This window comes from Drosophila subobscura, chromosome J, assembly GCF_008121235.1.
Source record: "Drosophila subobscura isolate 14011-0131.10 chromosome J, UCBerk_Dsub_1.0, whole genome shotgun sequence".
Taxonomy (NCBI): domain Eukaryota; kingdom Metazoa; phylum Arthropoda; class Insecta; order Diptera; family Drosophilidae; genus Drosophila; species Drosophila subobscura.
Window position 1 is genome coordinate 15,230,245 of NC_048532.1, and position 15,068 is coordinate 15,245,312.

The 15,068-nt window shown below is 43.6% G+C and overlaps 1 protein-coding gene across 1 annotated transcript; it reads right to left on the reverse strand.

The window, feature by feature from the left end:
- Positions 1-302: 302 nt before the first annotated feature.
- Positions 303-13,570, reverse strand: LOC117895474 (pollen-specific leucine-rich repeat extensin-like protein 2). The gene is made up of 5 exons (XM_034803152.1): positions 13,536-13,570; positions 11,215-11,267; positions 1,476-1,678; positions 1,097-1,403; positions 303-791 (listed from the first exon to the last, which is right to left on the reverse strand). The coding sequence occupies exons 2-5, from the start codon at positions 11,215-11,217 to the stop codon at positions 372-374; spliced, it is 933 nt and encodes a 310-aa protein (XP_034659043.1). The 5' UTR covers positions 11,218-11,267; positions 13,536-13,570; the 3' UTR covers positions 303-371.
- Between the last annotated feature and the right edge of the window lie 1,498 nt (positions 13,571-15,068).

Below are 15,068 nucleotides of genomic sequence, written 5' to 3' on the forward strand. Positions count from 1 at the left end.
ATTTCACTATGTTTAAGTGTTCTTTGCTCTGCCCAAATTCTAGTAGACGCCAACGAACTCCACAAGTCAAAATGTACATCGAAAATCGAGGATAAAGCTAACACAATTCTCCTCCAGTCTACACACATTAAAAGGTTTTCTTGGAGTCTCCTTTCCCTGGTTAAATATTCCTTTTATAGTCACAAATTCTTCACTCTGTGGCACTCTTCGCTTTTGGGTTTAATTACTGGTTGTTTTTATTTATTAATAGTTATGTACAACATTTAACGGGGCACGTCTTAAGCTTAACTCTTGTTTCGTGTGTGTGTGTGTATTATTTATTTCACTTTTATTTTTGTATTCTGCACTGGCACCGCACCGCGCTGCTCAGCTCAGCTGGTCTGTAACAAGTTTTGCAGCTCCTGCTGCTGCTTCTTGGCCAGCTTCTCCTTCTGCTGCTCCAACTCGAGGTGCAGCTGCTGGAGTCGCTTCTGCTTGTTGAGCTTCTTCAGGTGGGCGCTCTTCTCGTGTGCCACCTTGTAATTGGCAATTGTTGTGGGCTGTATTGTCGATGTCGAGCTGGGGTCTGTGTCTGCCTCTGATGGGGCAGCTGTTGGGCTGGGACTGGAAGCTACTGGAGCTGCCGTTGTGGTACTGGTAGATGTGGTCGTTGTGGTGGATGTTGTGGATGTCGTTGAGGAACTGGCAGGCAGAGCCTGCTTCTGCTGGGCCCGTGCTGCCTCCTCTTCGAGCTGCTGCTCGAGCTGCACCTGCCACTCCAAGGCCTTCTCCTCCACTGGCAGCTGCTGCAACTGCAACGAGATGATGTATGCGATTATGACATGGACATGGACATGGACATGATTGCAAATGATTGCAGATGAAAAGGAACAGTGAGTGGGATGTGTACGAGTGGCAGAAAAACATTTACAAAAGCAATTTTTCTCATGGGAGTTCTGTGTTTTCGTTTGTCTGTGAGGCTTGGCTTTAATTTCTTGTACAATTTCTATATAGATCTAAATGCATATCAGGTAGGTGTACGTAAATATCAGGTAGGTAGGTAGGTAGTTATATATCAGTAGCGCAGATACCGCTTGCGGCTCTCGTATTGCCTTACATAGTTCCAGGGATACGACGCATGTTTGCCAGCCTTCTCGTAGGCCTTGTACTTCTTGGTCTTTGCGTTGTACTTGCCCTGCAGCTTGTCGGGCAGCACGATGGCCGTATACTTGATGCCCACGCCGGGCACATATTGTGCCGCCAAGCCCGGCACCGATGTGACTCCGGCACTGTACACGGAGCTGGCCAGCTGTCCATAGTTGATGGAGTTGACCCTGGGCGGCTGACTGTTGTAGCTGGGCGGGGCATAGGGTCCGGCGGGTATGGCCCAGGTGCGCGGACGGGATGGCGGCGGCAGCACGTACCTGTCGAAGAGTGAAAGGCAAACGGGTCAAAAGGTGAACTTCCTCTCTCTCCTCGATCTTGTCTACACTTACACATAGGGATTGGGATTGGGTATGTCATTGCTTTGATCCTCCCAGACAGGCGCCGGCTCGCGGTACGGCTTCTGCGGCGGCTGTGGCGTCGTTCGTGGCGGCGGCGGCGCTATCGGGCCCGTGTTTGTGCCCCAGTCCACCCGTATGGCCTGCGTCCCGAGGCCCAAACTGGCGACTGTGACTAGCAGCAGGCATGGAGTGAGCTGCAAATAAAACCAAAAACAAGCAGCAAATATTCAGAGGAGCATCATCTTCAGCGTGTTTGACAAATTGTTACATGGCTGCGAACAAATGGCCTTCAAAGGCGACAGCCAGGCCGCCCCCAATTTATCTCAATTTGCGAGTATCGAAAACTCGCTTCACCTTATCAAAAAATACAAAAACCAAATCGAAAATCGCATCGAATATCGCATCGAATAACCAAATTGTTATTAATTAAAAAAGCTTTATATAGTCGCATGGCAAATTGTGCGACAGCCTTCTGGACTTGAACTCGATTCGAAGTTGAATCTCGTGTGTAATAATGACAATTACATCAAGTAAATCCCCCCCAAACACCCCCTCTCCACGCCCTGCAAACAATGTCAAGTGTTAAATTTGTTGCAGCTGTTTGTTTGCGCATAGAGAGCCTCATTGTTTGGCTGTTTTGTTGTTTGTTAAGTGCTGAAATGTTCCGAGAAATTGTTACTCCATTGCCAGCTTGCACTTTGGCCGCCTATGAATTATAATGAATTTATTTATACATATTTATGGGGGTCCAACTGTGTGTTTGTTAGCTTAATTGTATCTTTACTGGAATCATTTGCTCGCATAATGGATTTAATTTTATTGTTGATTAATTACATTCAATTCAATTCCAGTTTAATGCGATTCGTTATTGTTTGACACTTTTTCTGATCATTCTCAAATCGATTACAAACGAAACGAAACGAACCCGCTGCTGCAGAATGCGACATTATTTATTATTCTGCACTGCCTTGTAGTTATTTTTATTGGCCGACCGACTGGCTGGGTGTTTGCTTAACTAATGATCCATTAGGAAGTGTCCACGAGAGCGAGAGCCACGGCACGTCGAATCGCCAACAAAACGCACCCGAAACGAGGGGCAAGAAGGGGCAACGACGTGGCAGAGCGGGTGTGGAGGGGAGCGGGAGAAACCTTTACTCCAAAGATTGGTCAATAGTTGTGTCATGTGTAGCTGGTTGGCATTTACTGCCCGCTAAGGAGGATAGGCATCTGGCAACAAATTTGTTGGCACAAGTAAAATGCCAAAAATGGCATCAATAACAGAGATTTATAGATTCCACAATTGAATGGCTCTCAAGCTGAGGATTGAGGGTTGAGGAGCCATGGGAGTGGCTATAATACAGATTGAATGCTGGATAAATATGATTGATTTGTAACGTGTAAGAGATACGTTTTTGGGGCGTGGCAGGGGCACTTTTTCTGTCCAGAGTTTAGGTAGAAAAGCAGCGAAATGGAGAGGCAAAGTTTGCTTAGGGTTTCTTGGGTAAAGAAATGAAATTATAGATGTAGATAATTGGCTAGATATCTGTGGGTAAGTGGCTAACATTCTAGCCAGCTGATTTACGACATTGACATTGTAGGTTGGGTCTGAAAATTGCTACAAAGACAGCTCCATTTGTGGCCAAGCCACTTCCTTATTAAGGAATTTACTGACAAGAACTGGCCGCAGGTTGGGTCTTTGCCCATATATATTTATAAAGATTTATAGGTTACTCAATTGTTAGCCGAGAAAGTTGCCTGTCATTACCCAAAGCTCTCTTTTCAACATGCAAATTCGTAACACACCTCTCCCCATGCACATTTATTTCTGTCTGCCCATCGACATGCAAGCCCAAGCCCGAATGTTGCACAAGTTGCCATGCAAACCAATTGCTCGACTCGTTTTGGCTGCCACTTTTTATGATAACTTATGAGAGGCTCGCAGAAAAAAACTCACTTCACCAATCGCTTAAGTAGAGTAAATACTCCACAGAAAACAAAAAACAAGCAGCCCGAAAATAATTGTCATGTGCTGTGTGTGCATCGATTGACGATCGTCGATCGTCAAAAGTGTGGCCTTGATTTTAGGCATGCTTTTATGATTGCACACAGCAATGACACACAGAGAGACAGAGGGGACAGACAGCTCCGAGTATTGCTGCAACAAAAACCCGCATTGGCAATATGCCAATAAACAGTCGTCGTACTTATGCCGTGTGCATAGCTAAATAAATACTTGTCAATGCAAAATCGTCAATCAATTAGCCAAATCGAGCCAACAGACGACGACTCTGTGTATCATAATTGCTGGCATTAGTCGTTGCACGATCTGCAGCACCAGCATTAAGGTTAGGCTTTGATGACGTCAAAATTCGATTTAATGTGCCACCAAATCTGCCCGATCATAGTTGTCAAAAGAAATATGCTTTTGGGCTCAGCTGTTCAGCTTTTCAGTGATCTTTGAGCGGCGTGTGGAAGTGGAAGCCTTTTAATGGCTCCAGTTTTGACAAGACCTGTTATTAAGTAGCATGAGATGCCATAAACTTGAAATTTGTGTAACAATGGTCGGTCGGTTGGTCGGTGCGCCCTGTAGGTGGGCTTTGCTGCTGCTGCTTCGTGTCACTTCCGACAGACATAATGGGTCTCTCGCTGCAGACCCTGAACTTGAGCGGGGAAACCAGTCCCCCCCAGCCAGGAAACCGCCAAAAGGTAGCCCAAGCGTGTTGCTAGATTTTGTTCTTTATGGCTTAATGGGCTGCCTACTAGAATTTTATTTTGCGGCAGTTGAACGAACTGCCGGAATGGCAGACTCTCCTCTGGTGGGTCGAGCCTTAAGTGGCTGTGCGGGGGCCACTCCTTCCGCTCGATCTTGATCTCGTTCTTGATCGTGGGGAGTGTACCGAAATTCTGTTCACTAATTAAAAACAATCAATAAAAGAGCCGCGCTCCATTACAGCAGGCCGCTGCACGGCGTTTACACACCGCATTATCATTATCTTTGATTAACGCAGTTTAGTACGAAAAATAATCATTTATTATCAAATGAATGGCTGGACGGGGCGGCAGTTATGGCCATTCCTGCGCTATAGGTTTTGTAGCTTTTTGCTTTCCGATCGAAGCTCAAATTAAGTGCTTAGTCAAAAAAGCATAAAATGTTTGCAAAAATTTTGGTTTGCAGCTCGAAATTTTGGTATTTTTTGTGTGTTTTTTTTGGGTCAAGCTTAGATTTAATTTAATGTGGAAAGCACTGCTGCAGACTCCTTAGCCAGCTGTCCGTCTGTCCGTCTGTCTGTCTGTCTGTCCGTCTGTGGTGTGGCTAACCAGTGCTAAGCAGCTGTGGCTGTGGCTGTGGCTGTGGGCTTTGGCTATGGCTGTGCCCCTTGAACAAATCGCTTGAGATCTCTGCGGTGCAGCCTCCCCAGTCTGTCTCCTAGTAAATCTCTTTTATTGCACAACATTAGCAGAGATATTCGTGGCTGTTCCAATCCCAATCCCAGTTTCAGTTCCAATCCCAGTCTCGGAATCGTTCACAAGAAACAAAAGTAAAACTTGCATTTGGCGTGTTCGAAATGTAATTCGATAATAAGTATGCCATAATCATTTTTTAAACGCCTTAATTGAAATAATTTATATTGGCTTATGGCGCTTATGGGTGCTCATGGGGGTAGCCCCAATCGACCTACTCCCCCGCTAGCCCGTGTATCCCTCTCCCCGCACTCCTCACTGGCTGTCTATGGCTTTGTGGGTCGTGCGGGCTGCAAAACTGCAATTTAATTATGAATATGCCTTATCGTATTTCACATATTTTTTTGGGGGAATTTTCAGGCTTCGTTCATTTGTGAATTGCATTTTTTCGCAATGCGGGTAAAAGTTGAAAATGAACAATCGATTGGACGGGGACTGGGGACTCGCATGATAAATGGTTATTCCCTGAAAAATTAACACTCGTGTGGGTGCGATGAAAGTAAGTCAATGATTTGGCTATTGAGGAATTGGGGTTAACGGAGTTCACAGCGCAAAACTAAAGAGCAAACAGTAACAGCGATCTGATTAATGAAAGAAAAGTAGACTCAAGTAAAAGGGCACAAAGCCGCACATTCATCAATCAAAATGCTTTCAACACACAATAGACGAGTGTGAGAGGGGGGAGGAGAATGGGCAGCGTAAGAGTAAGAGATAATTGAATAGATTATTCAAGCGATAAGCGGCTTAAGTATTATTATTGGTTGCAGTGATCTTCTTTATGGAAAAGCTTTTAAGAGCGCCATTGAAAGAGATTAAGTCATTAGAGGGGGATTAAAAGTATTTTCGGTCGAGATCGGGGGAAGAAGACATGAACAAGAGATTATCAAGAAAAGATTAGCAAAAGTATGTATGAAGAATTTTATAAATTGATTTGTAGATGATTAAGAGAAGATGAACAAAGGAAGGCAAACAAAAGCTGACGATCAAAAGTGAATAATTAAATAAAGATGTTCCAAAGGTGTTTAACCAAAGCAAACGATAAATAGCAAATACCAATTGGAATTCATTTTAATATTCCATTCGATGAAATGCTTTCCGTTTGCTGCTCTACAAGTGGGTTTTCCACACACCCATCCATGGTGTTACATCCGTTCGATCTACTTGCTAATTCTGTTCAAACCAGAACCATCAGTATGCGGATTATACGGCCATGGCCTGATAATTACATAGCACTGCTCTGCACACTCGTATGTCAAACAAAGTCAGAGCTGAGAAGGTGGGTGTGCTCTGCCTTGTGTGTCAGCGGCACAAAATATCATCCATAAATCTGACTTTTCACTTACGCGCGCGAGTCCGGTGCACGTTGTAGCTGTTGTCCGAACTTAATCGTAAATTTACATCTTAATGGGTTCTGGTGCAGAACGTGAGAAGACATCCGGCAGATCACTGAACTGGCTCCAAGTATCTACACATAGAGTGCGGGGTACGCCTGACTGCCCGTCTGTCGCCGGCTGACCTTCGTTCGCATCGAGAATCATAAATAAAGGGTTTAAGAATAGCAGCAGTCGCTCGGAGAATGACTTCATCTGCCTCTGCCTGAAGTCGAACAGCCGAAGCGTGTCACGTAATTAGCTGCTTTATTACAACGCTGACGGAGTGGGCCAGCTGGCCAGCGGACTCCACTGACTTATTTGCATATAAAGTGCTGGCCTAGCCTCCGATTGCCAGCCACAGATACAGATTCACTCTCAGTTTCTCCAGTCATATCCATCTTCAGCTGACGCTGCGGCAGAGAAGTTCAAGGCTTGGCAAATTGTCGCTCACTCGATGCAGTAACCGCAGCAAAACCCATCCATCCATCCATCAATTAGCTCGCAGCGACCTTGATAAATCAGAGAACAAAACAGACAAACAACATGGCACGTTGCCCAGTAGTGTAGTAGCGCCCCGTGCCTCCCTTTTGTGCCACTGCCACCTCTTGGAGCGCATTAAAACACTCGAAAGCTGGCGTTAAATTTGAACATGGCTCTTTGACGCCAGACCATTATTTTGTGGCTCAATCCCTGCCCTCCCCCTGGCTGTATGTAGTTTCGTTTTGCCTTTTTGGCTGCGCTCATTTGTCACAGCGCAAACTTGTTTCAATTTTTTGAGGTTTTCGCCTCAAGATTCAAGCATTTGCTTGCCAATTTTGTGCAATTTTATTTTTAAGCAGGCGAAACGAGGCTACAGTGTTCCCTTTTTGTTTTAGAGTCTCTGAGACGGAGCTATCCTGTAGCTACCGGAAGACTTTTCATGAAGCTGCAAGGGTACACAAAATTGTTAGCCCAAAAGTTAGCCTTCCTTTTCGGTGCTCTTGCCTATCATTAGACTGACTTTTCATTGCATTCATTCGCTGTGGAAGTACAAAGTACCCAGTCCAAAAATATACACATAATATTTAATTCAAGCTTCCTCATCAGTCAGCCAGAAGCCTCATGCAGTTCAGGCCTAACCTTGTGCGGGAGAACGTACACAGATCTGACTGTGCAGCCGCTTTGATCTCTGCGTGGATCAGCGAACTGGTGGCTCAATGGAGTGGATCGTTGGAAGATGTGTCTTGAACTATGAGAGTTGATTGGCAGCGATTTGTTTCGGCTGCGGTGAAGGGAGATGCCGGCCTGCTCGTGTCTTGGAGTGTCTTGCTTTCCGAAAGTGTTTCTAGTTTCATATTTGTACACATTTTAGAATGTCTAGCACCAGCCAGCACTTGGCCCAGTCTAGTGTTTGGCAATTGAGTGGATATTAAAATGTTGAAACCGCAGGAGAGGTGCTTCAGAAAACACTTTTGTTGACAGTAAATGATCCATTGAGATGCCTCAACTTTCCCTCTCTTACCGAAAAGAGTTTCTATATTTTTCTATTGTTTTATGGCCATTAAATTTGCATACTTTCCACGCTTAGCAAATACAATTTGAATATGATTATGCACTTTGATTAATTGCCACAATGTTCCCATGCTATTTTGCTGCGGAGTTCAGCCCAAGTCAAGTCCACAAGCCCCAAGACAAAAGAATATTCAACAATGTCGATAAAAATCGATGGCCAGCAAACAAACAAAAACGAAAACCAAAACCAACAAAAAATAAAATGATTTGCCAGTCAAATAACAATATTTATAAGCAAACGCAGACGTGGGAGTCAATCAGCCAAATAAATTGGCACAAAAAATGCGAGACAGCCAACAAAAACAACAGACAAACAAAAAGGAACACACCAAAATTCCAGAAGGTAATAATATATAAGTAGACATCATGTTGATTTCAATTACGCTGCCAAAATGCTGTCTGCCCCTTGCCCCTCTGTCTGTCTTCCTGCCCATTTAATGCGCATTTTGAACCTGCTCAATGGGGGTTAATGAAATTTTTGCGTTGAATCTACGATATTCATAAGCTAATTTCTTGCTTCCCGTAGATCGGAGCTCACCTCACCCGCAATGGCAATGACTCCTACGTGGGTGGATTCTATTTACAAGACCCAGGCATTGTGCTCGGTTAGGAACTGAGATTCCCAGCAGAGAACTTGACCTTTTTCGCGGCTAAAGTTGATTTCACTCTTTGCATACAGAACATGCAAGGGGCGTAGGCAGTCGTCCGTCCGACTTGGCTTTTAATTAACGCAACAAAATGGACAAATTAAATATGTATCTGTGTGTTTGTGTGTGTGTAAATGATTCGAGAAGCGCTTACAGAAGCTGCGGCAGCAGCAGCAGCAGCGGCAGCAGCGGCAGCATCATGAAGGCTAACCGCTTGTCTCTGAAGTGCCCTCAGTGAACTTTGCTTCTGGTGGATATATTTTAATGAAACTTTGCTTCAAAAAGTTATGCATTTAACCACTACATTATAAAGTTTTACAAGAAAATATTTGCCTCTGTGAATGCTCTCTGGAATGTGCCAAAAGTGAGCTGCCTGCCCTGCCCCACTTGTATCCCAAAATTTCATCAATCTTTTTTGTCAGCTGCTGGAATATATTTTTTTTTTGTTTAATTGTCAATTATTCTAGGCTAGATTCCAATCTTCATAAATAAGTCTGAGGGTATGCCCCAGGGTAGACAAATGTTTTTTGTCAGTGTTAACCATTTCTGGTTTGGTTTCTGGCCACTCGGTTGCCAGGCTGCCTGACTGCCTGCCCGACTGCCTGTTGCCCGGCTGATTGACTCCATCTCGATAGCAGAGGCTCATTGAATTTCTGGCATTTTGGGCGGCACAGTTTCGCAAAAAAAGAGAGGGAAAAAGTGAAGTAATAACTTGCATTTTGAGTAGGGCACTCGAATGCGTCCGTCGCTGGCCCCCGACTAACCTGGGCGCTAATCATAAATCTGCAAGCCAAAAAAACGCAACTGCAAGTCAAGACGGCTAATCAGTGGGTTGCAGAGCCCCCAAAAGTTAATGCCTGTCAGGCAGTTAAGTGTTTTGAACTTTTCGACTGGAATGTTGTGAAAATTGTGGCTAGGGATTGGGGGGGATTGGGGGAAAAGATAAATAAATCGAAACAAATCGAAACGAAACGAAAAGCGAATCAAATCAATCGACTGCAAACAATGGACTCGACTCCAACGCTGGGCCCAAGACAATGGATCGATTGGTTTTGTGTGTTCAGGAGGTCAATGTGCTACCGTTAGAGTTGAAACACAAGAAACAAACACCAACAAATTATAGTTTCAGACTGGAGCGTAGCCAAACAGTCGCAATATTGATTGTTTGTCCAAACAAACCAAAATCGCCAGTTAATTTGTATAATTAGTGGCTTTGTTGGCATTTCTGCATAAAATAAACATTAGCCCGAGCCGTGGCAGGGACATGTAATGCAGTTAGACCATTGTGTATGGTATGGCTCAAAATATTTGTCAATCCAATTTGAATTACAATCAAAATGATAACCGAAAGTGCATGATAAATGGCCTCCTGGCCTTTCGGGTTGGTGTTGAAAGCGTTGCTAATGATTTGTGGCTGAAGATCATGCAACAGCAATTTGGAATGCGTTTGAGGAAGTCATTTTTAAATGAACAATCAAATATGAAATGAGTAAATGGAATATTAATAAAAATATACTTATGCTTGTCTGCGGTTCGGTTCGGGGTCTCTTCGGTGTATCAAAAAAAATAAATATATAATCGAATACGTTAATTACTTAAATGATGTTGCACAAATGCTGCCACTGCCTGTGCCTTTTGACAGTTAATGACGCTGATTTCACCAAGACCCAGACAGCGAATCGTTCGCATTTCGTTTCCGGTGAGACATCAGCCACTGAAAATCAGCGAATAAACAAACTTGCCACAGAATATTATACTTTACGTACACAATGATGCGTGCCAGAATAAATACTTGTAAGAATTGACAACAAACCGCAGAAACACAGACAGACGGACTGAAATTTGTGGGTCATTGCCTTGTCGATTGCTGACTTACAACAAAAGACCAGACTGACAGACAGACAGACGTTTCATTTGTTTGTGGCTTGTCCTTGGGCTAACAGAAATTATGGGAATCCACTTGGGCGGGTGATGTGTTTGTGTGTTGTTTAATAACATATTTAAGGAAACGCGAGGGAAGAAATGTTCTCACAGTTATGAATGAAAAGCAACCTTCTTTTGCAAATGTTCTTTCTGCCATTATGGGCATAAACAGAGAGTTGTTATTAACTATATTTAATTACATATTTAACGTAAACGTGTGTGAAGAAATGTTTTAAAATTGCCAAGAATAATTCTGTAATTGCAAATCCCACAGGCACTTCCCTGAGTACATCCCCCGAATTGTTGAGAAAATGTTCCCACACATATTCCAAAAAATGTTACATTACAAAGTAAATTCCAATTACTCTTACTTCTCTTCCCCTTCACCTTTACGGGTCTGAGGATGAGGCAAGGTCCGTTGACACGAATGAATGCCTGAGCCCTCGCCTTCGCCTTCGCCTGCGCCCTGATATCTAATTTATTCCGTTTGTTTGCTGGCGTGTGTGACAATTTCTGTTGTTGAGTGTGTGCACATTGATTTAATTACGCCAAAAAATTATGTGTGAGAACCCGCAAATATTCGAAACGTGCATAAATATATATTTTTGCTCTGATTGAGCCACACAAAAAAAAACAAAACAAAAAATGAGAATCAACGCTTGACTCTCGGGACACACGTGTTTGAACTCAATTATGGAACGGAAATATGAGTATACATGTGCATGTAAATTTAAATAAATGTAATAATAATAATTATAATTTAATTTTGCTTACCATTTTGTAATTTGATACTTTCAAATGAAACTCGAAACTTCTAAGTCGATCAACTGCAAAAAGATTTGTATGTGAAATATGTGTGTTAAAATGGATTTACAGATTTGACCAACAGTCACTTTTGGGGGTCTCAGAATGCGAGTAGCACAGAAAGTTGTTTTTGGGATATTCACAGAGATCTGGCATTAGGTTTTTTTCTAGCAGCCAGCAGCAACCGGCAACAGATCGGCTGCCGAACGACTGACTGGTCAGCCTCAATCAAATATCATTCCCCACTCCAAATGGACGCCGCTGCTGCTGCTGCTGCTGCTGCTGCCTGGTAATAGTAGACGTCTCTGGCATATCGAATGACATGTGGGACAATATCAAATCAGATTTAAAGTAAATATCAAATGGAACGGGCCCGAGTCGCCCGACGCCGCCGCCACCGCCTTCCATTATGCAATCCCATTACTTAGTTGGACCCTAGTGAATGGTTTTTCTTTTTTTTACTTTATTTTTGGCGCTGATTGTGTTGGCGATGGCGATGACGATGTCAGTTTGGCGTCTCAATTGCCAAGTGCCCGTGGACAGTCCGGTGTCCGTCCCATGGCGGCGCATTAGGGTATCGAGAGCGAGATCGCGACCGAGATTCGCTCCACAAATGGATAGGGGCAGGCTGATAACAGCCTGAAAAACGGAAACTACTTTTGGGCGGTGTCCATTGAAGGCGGGGGCGACCGCATGACGACGACCCAGTAGCCGGCAACAAGACACGAACGATATGTCGCGCATGCGTAAATTTTGGCGTTCAATTTAAATGTCCATTTTCTTGAAAATTTAAGGTACGAGTAATTTTCAATTGCCTTTGGGGTCTAGCGGTCGGTTTTTGTTTTTGGTCGCCACTGCCATGTCGCAAAATGTAGCCAAATGTGAGCCACATGCCACGCATTTTAAGTGCTGCGGCTAACTCTTTCGTTTTGGCAACGTAAATATCCCTGAGACAAAGTCTCTTGAAAGAAGAAGGCGTGCTAGTATGTGGTTTACGAGCCAGACGCCCGGCCCGGCCCGGCCCAGACGCAGATTTTGCGTTCTGCGCAGACAACGCCAACGATAACGCGAGCCCAAGTCACGGTTAACACATGGAACGTGACTATCTAGAAGTGAGAATGTATTTATGCCCCAGAGTTACTGGAGTTACTAAAGGTACGCAGCCGAAACTTTGGACTACTGGAGGTCACGCACTAATCGCAGCTCAGAATCTGTCGCAAACCCGTTCTGGCGGTGTACTCGTAACCTTAAGTGTGGCTCTTAGGCTCTTGAAATATATGTGCATAAATTTAATTAAATTGTTTATGGTGCAGACAAACTAGTTGAGGATGCGGCACGGTATTCAATTTATTACGTCGTGTGGCCATAACTAAAACTCTCAGCATCACTTGACAAAACGCGAACCAATTTGCGCAAATTAACAAGGTTTTTATAATCACACTCTGCACTCTCGCTTGCTTTTCATAGTCATGTTCATAATCATACTCATAGTCATGGGTGGGCAACACCCAACTTCAAGTACCCACAATTATCTAAGAAAATATTTCCGGCACTTAAAAGGCGAAAAAAAACTATTTGTAGATGAAACAAAGTACACATAAAATGCACACTCCTATTATACGTATGCTTAGCATGCATTATGGCCTTTTATTTCACTCATTTCAATGTTTTTGTTGCATTTAAAAAGGCAATGAACATTAAACAAAATTCTCGTAGTCAGGTTTTCCCTTCCCTTTCCTTCCTCGGTGCAGTGAAATAATTGTTGGCCAGACGAAAGATTCATGGGCGAATTGTTTAATTTATGGCGTTTCTAGAAAACAGATTTTTTCCTTCAGATTCGTTTAAGTTTTGGGGTTGCTGTTATTTTTTTGACAAATGTTTTTGTTGCTGGGGCAGTGCGTGCCAAAAAATGGCTGGAAAAACGCCTTCAAATTTTATTTATCTTTTGTGGAATTGATTTATTTATTTGCATAAATTTAACACGCCTGCAACGGCTGCAGCCACAGCCTCAGCCACACTCGAAGGCGTAGTCCAACTTTGAGTTGGATTTGGGAGGAGAGCGAGTGAGCCTCCAGGCTATAAATTGTCTGCATTGCTGCACGCAAGTTTGTTGCCCAAGTCTTTTGTTTTCTTGTTTCGTACTCCTTATTTTTATTGGTTTTCCGAGAGTCGTATATGTTTTTTAGCACTTCACGAAATTCTCGCAACTGCGAATGATTAACACGGGAGTTTTGTTTTGTTTTGTTATGTTTCGAGGCTTTTGCATCATCCATTGACACGGCGGCACATACTTTGCTGCTGGTTACAGATGGGCGTAGTATCTCCTTCAATGGGTTAGCTTCTGATGTTGCTGCTGTTGCAAGTTGAACCGGAGTTTGCGCTAAGGCGTGACAAAACAGTTGGAAGACCCGGGCCGCACTGAAAGCAGCGAATGTGGTAGCATCAGCACAAAGTCTCCGTCTCCCGGTTTTTCATTTTGGTCGGGCGGCTCGCTCCATCTGGTCATCAGCTGGTTTCGCGAACTCCAAGCCCCAAGCCGAACCCCAACAACGAACAACAGGCCCGAACCCCCAGCCAGCCCGAGCAGCAGCGCAGCGCAGCTCGACCCCAAGCCGTTGGGTTGGGGTTTCTTCGGCTGTGTTTGTTGTTTCGCCTTACACGAAAATGTTGCCAGAGAGCTCGTTTTCCACCAGCAACATGGTTGCTAGGGCCGCTTCCGGCTGCTGCTGCTGCTGCTTCTGCGCAACATGCTGCTGGACTGCAGCTAAATGTTGTGCAAATAATTTAATTGATTTTTGTTTTGATATTTAAACCATATAAATGCAATTAGATGAGTAACGATTATAAATAAATATGTACATTGAAATTAATGATAATTTCAGTGGTATTTATGACGCGTCACAGCAGGATTCCCCTGTTAAAAACAAAAGTTAAATAAATAAAATGTGTTATCATAACATAAATATGGTTCAATGAGAAAAGATTATCTATAAATAAATACTTTATCGCACCATAAACAAAACTGTTGACTAATTTGGAAAAACTGGACTGGTTAGGTATCATTTATGAGAAGCGCGGCGAAGGGGAAGACTAAAAATATTTTAAAATTGGACAAATGTTAAAAATCAATCAGTAAATAAAAAATAGGTAGAGTAAGACAACCCCCTCATAAGTAAGCGGGAAAAACCTCTTAACTCTTTTTGGCCCCATCTTTGCTTATGATATAGGGGTGGGTGGGCATCGGGCATCCCTGACCTCTTTTGCAAGTCACTCAGTGATAACGCTCACACAGGGTCGGGACACACGCACACTTGTACTCATACTGGTGTACTCCAAGCGCACTTGACTCACATTACAGAGAGCGATTACGTGAGCGACATTGAAATCGGATATAGTCAGGTCTGTACGCATGAGCTGAAGGCTGACATATTTTAATTTCTTTCATTAAACATTTCAAAGCAGCCTACAGCCTACAGCCTGCTGGCACCACACACACACTGAGACACTCCACTCCACTCCACACTCCCGCGTGAACATGGATGGATCGATCGAGTGGTGTGTTGTGTTGTGTGGAGGGATGTGGAGTGGTTGTCCCCATCAATTTGATTGGATGTCAGCCGATACAACTGATTTTATTGCTTGGACAAGTTAATGAGGCTCCAAGTTAATGCTGTCCGAGTACGAGTGTGTCCAACACCAAACTCATTATCGCGACTGCCTAATGTTAATGCAAAATAATTTCGTGTGTGCGTATTTTTGCATTTATTTAATTTTATTTTATGAGTTCAGATTGATTTTTAATGCAAATGCAGGCAGAGGCGAGG

Bases quoted from the DNA above. Each gene is read 5' to 3' on its own strand.
- LOC117895474 (XM_034803152.1), bottom strand. The intron at 1,404-1,475 runs GTAAGTGTAGAC...ACTCTTCGACAG, and splicing joins CCCAATCCCAATCCCTATGT to GTACGTGCTGCCGCCGCCAT. The intron at 792-1,096 runs GTAAGGCAATAC...ATCTCGTTGCAG, and splicing joins CGTCGTATCCCTGGAACTAT to TTGCAGCAGCTGCCAGTGGA.